Here is an 11,610-nt window from a genome sequence, read left to right on the forward strand (position 1 = left end):
TAGAGTCTTGAATTATTTCCAATTGGTGAAATAGACGACAACAATCAAATAGTTCAATTGAACTAACACTATTAAAAAAGATCTCAAAATATTTGTCCCCTAGTTAACATAATTATATATTTTTTGGACCTCGTCCTAGACTAGAATAATAAATCATATTATCCTAGAGTGAAATCAGAAAAATATATTCACATGTTATATTTGAACATTATAAAACAAGATTGAGATAGGTGAAGGGGTGTTTTGATTGGAGGTAGACATAATTGATTATAGTAGAATTGAGTTTGGTAGAATTTGATTTTAACAGAATTGAGTTTAGCTAAATAAATATATGTTTGAATACATTTATATAAAGTGAGTTAAACAATAAATTTCAGTATAAAAGTCACCTAGAATCAATTCTGGAGGCAAATGCTACAAATTATAGCTTCACGTAGAATCAATTTTTGAGACAGAATTGATTCTACTTTTGATAAACCAAACACCTCAAAATTACCCAGAATCAGGTATACATCTATAAAATTGATTATGGATCTTCCAAAAGAGGAACCAAACATAATATTGATTATCCATCTCTATCCATAAATAATATTGATCCTGTAAACCACGTTTGTATCACCTCCCGGAAGTTAATCCAGTGAGGTTGCAACTGTTTACGTAAGACCTGAGTGAATATAAGGATTGCTTAAGGGATTCGACTCCCACGACAGTGATATGCGCGAACTCAAGAACGAATGTCTTGTTTATCTCTCAGGTGGAAGCCCTTATTTATACATATGTGCTGGTTATCTGACCTCATTAAGAAGTGACCCTTGGATATCCCTAATAATGGTGGAAATCTTAACCCCTATCGTCGCTTTTATGAAGCGTAACGCTTTGCATAACGGTCCCAGGAGTCTCTTCACGTTTTCGTAACCGTCAAGCCGACTAAGATTAGCAAGGGTGGCTGACGTGGTGCTCTGTAGATCACTCTGACTTGCATGCCGTCCCCTGACAAGGGTGATGTTCAGGCCAACTTGATTTCATGACATGCATCGGCCTATTCGCTATAGTTCCAATCTCAAATTTCGAGCTTATAAATCGACTTAAGTATTTTTGGTATGTACAAATACCTTTATATTTTAATTTAAATTTTTTAAAACAAAATTAAGTTGAATTTGAATGGATTAATATTTGAATTTAGTCTTCATTTATCACTTAACATAGGAAGAGAGCATGTCACAAGCTAATTCGAGTCCAAACAAAAAATCACACGCTAATAGTATTTGTTGAGTATACATTTAACTTTTTTTCAATTGCACTTAACATGTTTTAATGATTATGAACATAGAAAAAGGTCATAATCACTTAAGTTATCATCAATAAAAAATTCAAATTATCTGCCTTAATTTTTTTAAATCAACCACATTAATTCATAACTAAAAAACTACTTGGAATGTTTTGCTTCAGTTCCCAAAATTAAAATATACCACTATTTTACAAACACAAATTTAAAAGAGAATCAAAACAAACAAGGCCATAGACATCAATTTTCACTCGTCCTACAATTTTTTTTATCAAGCTTTACATTTATAATGGGATCCTCCTGTCCAAGTGCATCCACAACCATAGCAAAATTGATGACCACACCTAAAAATAGTTTTGATTTAAAAGACAAAATAACAACAATTAATCAAGAACCCCAATGCAAAATGTTAAATAATATTTTCTTTTCAATATAGAGTGACCTAAAAAGCTTTTTATATAATTTTCAACAAAACACTTCTTGAATGGTTGACAATAGTTAGATTGTAAAATCCAAATTTTGTAGTGATCACCCATAAATATAATTGTTTATAATTAAAATAGATTTACACATACATATGTTATACTCTAATATTAACAACAAAATTTATTTTCTAGCAATACAAAATATTTTAGAAGCAATTAAATAAAAAAATAGAGTTATAAACAAAAGAGAAAGTATTCATACCTGCATGTAATCTGAGTGCATCCATGAACTTTTTCTACATAATAGTTGCATTTTGGACATCTTTTCCATTTCTTTCTATTTGCAAGATTCATCGCCAATAAATCTTCCTTCCCTCCTCGTTCATTGTTTTTCAAACTTTGAAACTTTCTGCAACTAACTCCTGCATGCCACGAAACCCTACACTGTGCGCAAAATAATCTATGACAATGTGGACATTCTGAAGTCGTCACAACTTCCTTTGCATCATTTACCAACATTGCTGAACAATCCTTAAAAGGACAATAAAATTTTTGTGATTCTAATACTGAATTCTCACAAAGTGCATTGTCCCATCTATCAAATGCATCCTTTGGTATAATTGAACTGCAATAATAAGCCTCTAAAGTTCCTTTGCAATTTGGTTCAGGACAGTTTACCCTTGATATATTCTCTTGAATTTTTGCAGCTAGGTATTTACCAATACAATCCTCACAGAAGGAGTGTGAACAATTTGGATTTTTGAACATTTCTTTGATTGGTTTAGCTTCCATACAAATAGAACAATAGAATTGTTTCAATTGAATAGAATATTTTTCTTCAATAGTCTCCTTTTGTTTCTGTTTGAGGTTTCTCAAGGGTGTGATATCCTCACTATCCATTACTTGGATTTCAACGACATACTTGTCATCAATTATTGGAAAATTTTCTTCAGCATCATAAAACTTGTCTTCATCTATCATAGAGGATGAATTTCCCTGGACGATCTCCCAAATATTTTTCTTCAAGAATTGTTTACTAGTAGATGAAATGAATTTGTCGTTACTCATGGATTTATTTTTTAAGAATAAAAAGAAAATGAAAACAAAAAAATATAGCTTAGACAAAAAATAATGAGGACCTACAACTAGACTCCACATAAAATTTGATACGAAGAAAAAAAATTCTGTTTAATATTTTTTGTTTGCAGTAATTGTTTAGTTAGAAGTTTAGACTATTTTATATTTGAGTAATGTTATTCTTACGCCCAACATTTACACCAATACTTACACCAAACACTGTTCATCGTATTTATACGGTGAACAGTGTTTTTTAAAATAAAATAATAATATTTATTTTTTATTTTTAAAATTACGGACGAAATTGTTCATGTACGGACGTGCATTAACCAACTCCATTACTGCATTAATCAAGTTTTTACACTGCATTAATCAAATTTGATGACTACTAAAAATTATTTTTAATACCTGGATGTTGCATTAACCAACTTCATTACTGCATTAACTAAGTTTTTACACTGCATTAACCAAGTTTGGTGACTGCTAAAAATTATTTTTAATACCTGGATGTTGCATTAACCAACTTCATTACTGCATTAACCAAGTTTTTACACTGCATTAATCAAATTTGAGTAATGCTATTCTTACACCCATGAACAGTACTTTACCGTAGTCATCAAATTTGGTTAATGCAATGTAAGAACTTGGTTAATGCAGTAATGAAGTTGGTTAATGCAATATCCAGGTATTAAAAATAATTTTTAGCAGTCATCAAACTTGGTTAATGCAGTGTAAAAACTTGATTAATATAGTAATGAAGTTGATTAATGCACATCCGTACATGAACAGTGTCGTCTTTAATTTTAAAAATAAAAATAAAAATTATTATTTTATTTTAAAAAACACTATTCACCGTATAAATACGGTAAATAGTGTTTGGTGTAAGTATTGGTGTAAATGTTGAATGTAAGAATATCATTACTCTTTATATTTAAATTGTATAATGTTTTTTATTTTATAGTGTGGGATTGTGGGCTTTTACTTTTTTTATTATGACTTATAGGGCGATGTGTCATATTCCTCAAAAATGTATGTATTATTAACAAATGTATATGTTTTTTTTTTCATTTTAGTTAATGCATGAGTTTGAATGGTTAGTCATAAATTGAATTGGAAGTCATTGAATGAACCAACTCTAAATTCTAATCAAGAACATTTTTATTCTAATATCTTCCCCACACATAATCGAAATTTGGTTTCTGTTAGGATTTCATCGACGTTTTGCCTTTTAAAAATAAATTTCGGTGACGACTTTATTGTGATTCGAGCGTTTGCGCACTCGAGTATTTTTCGCGTCTCGACACAATACAAGAGAGATATAAAATTGAATAACCTGTGTATTTCGTAAGCAATGTGTTCAAGGGCACTAAGCTCAGGTACTAGAAGATTGAGAAGTTTGCCTCTGAAGTCGTCATAATTGCAAGGAAACTCAAACCCTACTTTTAGAGGAACTTGATACTGGAGAAAATCAACTACCCAATTCGACAAGTTCTCTTGAAGCCATATTTCGCGGGAAGGATGGTGATCGAGGAAGTTGAGTAATCTAAGTATGATATCAAATCAATACTCAGAGTTCAGCTCGCTAATAGGTAAGGAGACCTCCTCTAGATGGATACTATCTATGGACGATACCTAAATCCTGAAAGGAAATGGAATTGGAATAGGGCTAGAAGGACCAAACGACCTCCTGATAGAGCATCTTTAAAGTTTGAGGTTAAAGCCTACAAAAACCAAGCTGAATATGAAGCCCTCATCACTAGCATGGATCTCCACCTTGATATGGGCACTTCAAGTCTCAAATCCATAATCAACTCATAAATGGTGGCAAATTAAGTCGCTGGAGAATATCAGACAAAGGATCCCCCAATTTATCAAATACATGAAAAAAATATGTGATTTATATGAACGTTTCAAAAATTTTGAAATAACGTATGTGCCCATCAATTACACTAACCTCCTCTTAAAGCTTACGAACATAAAAACAGAAGTACAAAATCACACTCTAATTCAAGAGACCTTCTCCGCCTCTAGTACCGAGAAGGAGGAAAGTAACACTTTTGCAGTCGCCCAGAGCATTAGTTGGATGGTGCTCATAATGCATTATCTACAGTATGATGAATTCTCATCAAACAAGATAGAAGTGAAAAAGATTTGAAAGCATGCAACCAAATATACAATGATCTTTGAAAAACTTTACAAAACGGGAAGATTTTCTCCCATGCTAAGATTCCTAGGAGAGAATGAAGTTGTTTTGGTCCATATAGAGGTCTAACAAGGGACGTGTGGCAGTCGCATAGGCAGGAGAGAACTAACTCACTCCGATGAAGGACAGTGGAACATATATGAGAAAATGTGACAACTTCAAGAAGCATGCCAATTTATGTCATGTTCCAACTGAGATCCTTCATTTCATCATGGCACCTTGAACATTTTATCAATGGCGTGTAGACATCTTGCTTCATTTTTCGCTGGCGCCAGCAGAAGTTCCCATTGTAGGAGTGGATTATTTCACGAAATGGATATAGGTTGAGGTTGTCTCTAGGATCACATCATAAAGGATTCATTTGTTCTAATCACAATAGATCATGTGTAGGTTTAGTTTGGTAGGGGTTTAAATTTTTAAAACTAGTACTCAGTTTTCCAGCTCCACCATGGTCGATTTTGGTCACGACATAGGAATGCATACGAAGTTTATTTCTATTGTCCACCCATAGGCAAATAGTTTGTAATGACATGGTTCAAGACATACATGGTGGTGGAATAAACTCCTGGAAGGAACTACGTGACTCTTTTACTGCTTAATTCACCTCTCTAGTGGCAAAGTAGCGATAGAAGTAGGGGAAACAAATGAAGGATTAACTAAAAGGGGTTGAGATCAAACTGCATGTTCCACAAGAAGTTAAGGCTCGAAGGAGCCTGTAATTGAAATGATCTCTTAACTACAGCCCAAACCTACTTCAATTATGAATAAGAACTCCTGGCCAAAGAGGTAGAGGAAATTCATGGAGCAGGAAACCTAGGAAACATTAGAGATAAAAGAGAGATAACAAACGTTGCAGAGACGATAGAGATGGGGGACCTCGAGCCAAGTTCTCATCAAATACTCCCATTAACACTTCAAGGGAGAAAATTTTGTAAGAATGTGCAAATACCCACTTCAAGTAAATTGAAATAAGAAACCTCTATCTGGTAACAGAGTTTACCATGATCGTCAAAAAGAGATTTTGTATTTTCTATAAGAGCCATGGTCATAACACTGATGAATTATTCCATTTGAAGAACACAATCAAATAGCTAATCAAGAAGGGGAGACTCACCCAATACACCTAAGAGGTTAATCCAAAAAAAGTTGATCATAGAATAAAGAAAGAAATTATCCTTTCGTGGGAAAATAGATCTCCTAAGAAAACCATAAAGGCGATAATTAGGCCATGAAGAAAAGGATAGTAACACTGAAAAAGAAGAAGACGAAGAAGAAGAAGAAGAAGAAAAACAATGAAAACGAAAAATGACAGTACATCGCGTCCATTACTAGAGGTTTTTATAGGCTAAGAGACATGTCTAATGGCACCATTAAAAGAAGAATCACCAAGATAATGGCGGTAAATATAAAAGGACACGAATATTTTGAAGAGAAACCATATAGACTTATTCATGGGTTTCCTAATAGAAAACATATGGGCGAAATCCCAAACATAATCTTTCCATCGGTAATAACGAAGACTATGGATAAGTTTGATGTATATAGGATCCCCATAAACGGGGGAAAGAGGCTCATGTGACATCAAGTACGCAGAGCTTTCAAGAAGCTAATAATAAAAAATGGGAAAAATTATCACAACACGAGGTATCCGACCTGCAGGCCTTCAACGACTGAATTACCCGCCCTTGGGCACATCAAACTAATGGTCACATTTGAATAAGGAATGGACACCAGGATGTTTGAAATGCAATTTTTGGTAGTCCCATTTAAGAACGTACATAAATGCATCCTAGGCAAACTATTTGTATTGACATTGAGTATGGTGGCCTCCCTAGTCCACCTAAAGATGTAAATCATAATGTCCATGATAAACCAGTGACAATATGTGTTTATTTTTCCCTAGCCTAGAGGATATTTAAAGCCTTGCAACGTGACATGCGTAAAAAAGGTGAAGAGAACTCAAGGGAGTTCAACATTGCCTCCCTCAACAAGTAATTGGGAGAGTTGGTGACCAGCGACTGAAGGAAAAGACTAGTGTTCCATCCAAGTATGGATAAAACCATTCTAAATTGATAATTGCAAGAGACAATTGCGAAGGAATGCGAAAGCCAACCATGATTAGAGGTGGGAATAAGCCATGCCGACTAACAGGGGCCTACATCTTACCCTACACGGGCACATGCAAGGCCATGATTTCTTAATAGAAAAGGTTTAGGCTTTTTTATAAGCCTATTTAGCTTAAAAGGCTAGGCCACGAGACATAAAAAAAGCCTTTAAACCTATCAGACCAGCATATTTAAGTAAACATGAATAGCTTTGTTATTGTATTGTATTTAGCTTAAAAGGCTAGGCCACGAGACATTAAAATATCTTAAAGAACTTATGAAAATAAATTGAAAAAATCTTATGAACAATGTCATAAGTTGTTGTCATAACTTTTTTAATAAGTTCTCTCAAACAAATTGTTACACAAAAGTTATGCTAATAGGTAAACTCGAATGAGTAAATGAAAACAAACATTTAGTGTTATTAATCATTTAATTTGTTAATCTATTTAACATTAGTTGACTTTCTTATTTAAAAATGTTCAATCATGGCTTCGAAAAAACTAGGCTCGGGCCTAAAAATAAACCTATGATAGACTATAGTCCAGACTTAAGCTTATATTTTTTTAACAGACCAGGCTTAGGCTTGGCAAAGCCTAATTCGGCTCGGCCTATTCTCACCCCTAACCATGGTACACCGCATTAATATTCCTATATACCAATATGTAATGACATAGTCAGTATGTAAATTATCTTTATTCCACACGTAAAAAAATTGTTCTACATCACTATGTAACATCTCTCATGAGGCAATAAATAAAATTTTCACCAAATTTTATTCTTTATGTACATAAAGGATATACACGACTAAGGGGTGTTGAAATTAACACTATACATAGGTGTACTATTAAAGGGATCAAAATCCCACAAAAAAGCCACATGGATAATGACAAGAAACCACAAAATAGTGGTGATCAGGACTCAAGGAAACACATGTAAGAGGTAGAGGAAATGGTAAGAAAATAAATAAATACTAATGAAATAAAGGAAGTAATGACGGATTTTATACCTTGATATTTGCATCCCCGAGATGAAAAATTCCACATACCTCAATGCATTTTAAAAGGAAACCTTTAGATCGGAGTGAATGTCTTCCACCGACATCACATAATTCTTGGACAAGTCAAAAATATCAAGACACATCTCCTGAAAGTCATCTTGAGCCTTCTTCAAACCCTCATAAGCTTCATTAAAAAAACTCAAACTATTTTACCATTTTGTCGGTGGAATTCAATGCTTGTATCAATTCAGCAAGGGAAGCATCAGTTTTGGATAATGTCATTTGAGAAGATGTTAGGGAATCATCCTTCTTCTTTATCTCTATAACCAATGACTGCACCCTTTAAGCTGATAAATGAGGATACTCGAAAGAACTTATTCCACATCTCTGTCAATAAAAAATTTGTCCTTGTGAGCTCCTTCTAAAGTATGTTTCGCTTAATAATAAGATCACCAACCCTCCCTGGAAAATGCTTCTTTTCTCTCTTTGAAGATGTTTAAAAAATAAGTTGTCTCCTCTTCTAGTGGCACCAAGTTCTAGGAAAGGTGATGCCCGACGCATTTGATGCGCCATTTCTTCAAGCTCCTTTTTACAAACAACTTTAGTGTTGCTCTAGAAATAAGCATAATCCTCTTCAAAAATAAAAAGATTAAAGCTCCCTAGTCATTCGGGGAATAGAGAAGGCAAGAAGTAGCAACTGAAATGCGCATAGGGTCGAGGTTGAGTATCCACCGAGACCATATCTTCCCAAGTCTTGCACACCTGTCTGAGGTCTTTTGATGGTCTTCCCTCTCCCAAGGAAACTTTCAGCGTAATAACCCTGGGAAGAAATAACGTCGATCATGTGTGAAGGAAAATGTAAGGAACCCCCATTATCAGAGGGAGAACCTTGCTCACTTATCCTAGTCAGGATAAAAAGGTTGGAAGGATCCAGATCAATTGGGGATCTTGTAGTTAGAACTCTTCTTGTAGGAAACATATGAGTGGCTTATGCATGTGAGTGGGTGACCTTATATGTATTGTTCATTTGAAGCATCATCTTGTGATAGCTCATCTTATTTATAAACAAGAGGTCGTGTGGGTTAGAGAAATTATTAAAGAATGCCAAAAACACATACGCTACTCGCCAAATGTGACATGTCTCTCCTCTCTAGTGATAGCTTCGATTAGCAATCGCGTTCCTACATATCACTTCTTTTATTTCTTTGACTCTTACCTAGAAGGCACAACCCCGTCGACGAATCCCAAACTTTCCTAGAAGGCCACCAGCTTCCTCTTCAAATAGGTCTCCTCATTGGTAAGTCTTCCCAAAGGTAGAGGTATGATGCCAAAATTTTATAAACATATCTAAACATATTGAAAATCACATATTGAAAATCACATATACTCGCGTGTCCCACCTCAGTAAGATGAGTAAGTAGGTAGTGTCGATATTTTAAATTCTTCATGCTATCGGAGTAGATCTCAAACATCTCCCGGCCCTACGTAATTGAGACAAAGCCTTGACCCCATGCTGAGTCAATAGAAGTACGTTGGACATTAAAAAGGTGCAAAAGGTGTGCTTTTCTTGTATATACACCATTACTGGAAAACTTTGAAATAAGCCCAATTCACTAGATGAAGTTATGAAGGGGAATCCCCAATTGATTCAAATGCCAACCTTAAAGTATTTAAAAGGAGTGTGGAAACATATCAATAAAAATAAACATTCATGAAGAGGAATAACACACTCATTATACTTGCTACACACCCTTATGTTTCCTTCGGGGGAAATTATTCCCCAAATATAGGAGGAACGCGCCTAAATGAAATTATGATCTAGACCACCCTTACCAACAAAGACGGCTATAACATCTACTATTTCTTGGTCTACCCGCATAGGTGAATTGTCTTTCGTCATGTTCCGGGTTCTTGAGAAAGTTGTCCATCTTAGAATTACTGCCAAAACACTAAAAAGAACTACCATAAGTATAAGCATAAGATTGAGATTCCATCCATCACCTTACTTCACTATTTGTTGGGTCACAATCAAATGTGCAAGATGAGCTCTTATATAAGTTCAGGCCTTGCGTTCTTGCTTGGAATTTTCTACAATAGTGGGATTCATCAAGGGTAAAGCAGGAAAAGAAACCCCCCCCCCCCCCAACAACCTTCATAGGGGGCGAAGCTACCAGCTACCCTACCACTCTCAGTTGTAATTGCTTCCTTCAAATCCTCCATCACTATCTTCCGGAAAAAACCTAGTGAAGGCAAAGCTTCAAATTAAGTGGAAGTTGTTATAACCGCCTAAACTATATAAAGTCTTACATGCGTCAAATCTAAGTTTTTCTATTCGATATTACGCCTAAACTACTTCTCATTCATTCACTGACTTAATGTTAAAGCACTAACATTATAGATCCACTCCGTTTTACCGCATCGAAAGCATATTACATTGCACCTGAACCCTATCTCACTCTATCATCAACTATCATTTGTTCCTTAACGCAACATTTCTTTCTTTTGCTTAGTGTGTAATTGTGAATATTTATTTGTTATTTAATCTTATTATGTCGGGGCCATGACCCTTATAGGTGTGAGTATAAGTAACAATATTGTGATCATTTTACATTTTAGTTAACACATGAGTTTATATTATTCAATCTTAAATTAAATTGAGTTATTTTTACTCCATAAAGTTTCTGATTAGCCGACTCTAGATCTTAATAAAGAACAATTTCATTATTGAGATTAATCCACATCATCTTACTATTGACCATGAATCTGTTGATTGTTCTTTCAACTTTCCACCTTGTTTATTCTTCTTTTTAATTGTTTTTATCTTCATTTTACCATCTCCATTCAAAACAAATTCTAAAAGAAAAATCTTTATATAATAAATCCTCTTATATCTAAGAAACATAATTAGTTTTGAAAACCAAAAAGAAGGAAAGAAGAACCAAAAATGAAAAAGACAAATGAAACTCACACTCCACCGACGACAGGCTGATCATTTGTCTTTCTATCTATATCTTGAGAATCCATTGATGCTGGAACTCCAAAAGTCACGTTCAAGAAAGAAATTCAACAATATGATCAATTACAGAAATAGCAACTAAAATTTCTCTGTTGATTATTTATTGTTTTAGTTGGTGTGAAGCAACCAAGAAACCTAAGGTAAATTACTATTAAATTACCAATTAAAATATGGGGTCAATGTTCTTGTTTTTAGCTTACGTAATTTGGATAAAATAATAAACTCTATTCATTAACAAATATGATTTAAATTTTGTATTTAAAAAAAAATCGATTTTTTTTAAAGTTAATTCAAATAATTTGTTATAAATTAAAAAATAATTTTAATATTTAATAACTTAAATATTTTTTATTAAATATTTTAATATAATAAAAAATACTTAAAGTAAATTTTATAAAACTACTTAAAATAACTTTCATAAACTACTTAAAATTAATTTAAAATGATATTTCTTAAAAGTATTTTTTAGAAAACTACTTAAAATGACTTTTTATTTCAA

General features: G+C 33.7%; 1 protein-coding gene across 1 annotated transcript; it reads right to left on the reverse strand.

Annotated features, from left to right (window-relative positions):
• Positions 1-1,384: 1,384 nt before the first annotated feature.
• Positions 1,385-11,217, reverse strand: LOC131616465 (E3 ubiquitin-protein ligase RSL1-like). Its single transcript, XM_058887799.1, has 3 exons — positions 11,064-11,217; positions 1,973-2,746; positions 1,385-1,629 (listed from the first exon to the last, which is right to left on the reverse strand). The coding sequence occupies exons 1-3, from the start codon at positions 11,117-11,119 to the stop codon at positions 1,557-1,559; spliced, it is 903 nt and encodes a 300-aa protein (XP_058743782.1). The 5' UTR covers positions 11,120-11,217; the 3' UTR covers positions 1,385-1,556.
• Positions 11,218-11,610: the final 393 nt, after the last annotated feature.

This window comes from Vicia villosa, linkage group LG7 (genome assembly GCF_029867415.1).
Source record: "Vicia villosa cultivar HV-30 ecotype Madison, WI linkage group LG7, Vvil1.0, whole genome shotgun sequence".
Taxonomy (NCBI): domain Eukaryota; kingdom Viridiplantae; phylum Streptophyta; class Magnoliopsida; order Fabales; family Fabaceae; genus Vicia; species Vicia villosa.

What these genes read in the sequence shown, in the direction of transcription:
- LOC131616465 (XM_058887799.1), bottom strand. Translation starts at nt 11,119, where the DNA reads ATGGATTCTCAAGATATAGATAGAAAGACAAATGATCAGCCTGTCGTC. An exon ending in CAGCCTGTCGTCGGTGGAGT is followed by an intron (nt 2,747 to 11,063) that starts GTGAGTTTCATT and finishes TTCATCTACTAG; the next exon opens with TAAACAATTCTTGAAGAAAA. An exon ending in TGCACTCAGATTACATGCAG is followed by an intron (nt 1,630 to 1,972) that starts GTATGAATACTT and finishes AACTATTTTTAG; the next exon opens with GTGTGGTCATCAATTTTGCT.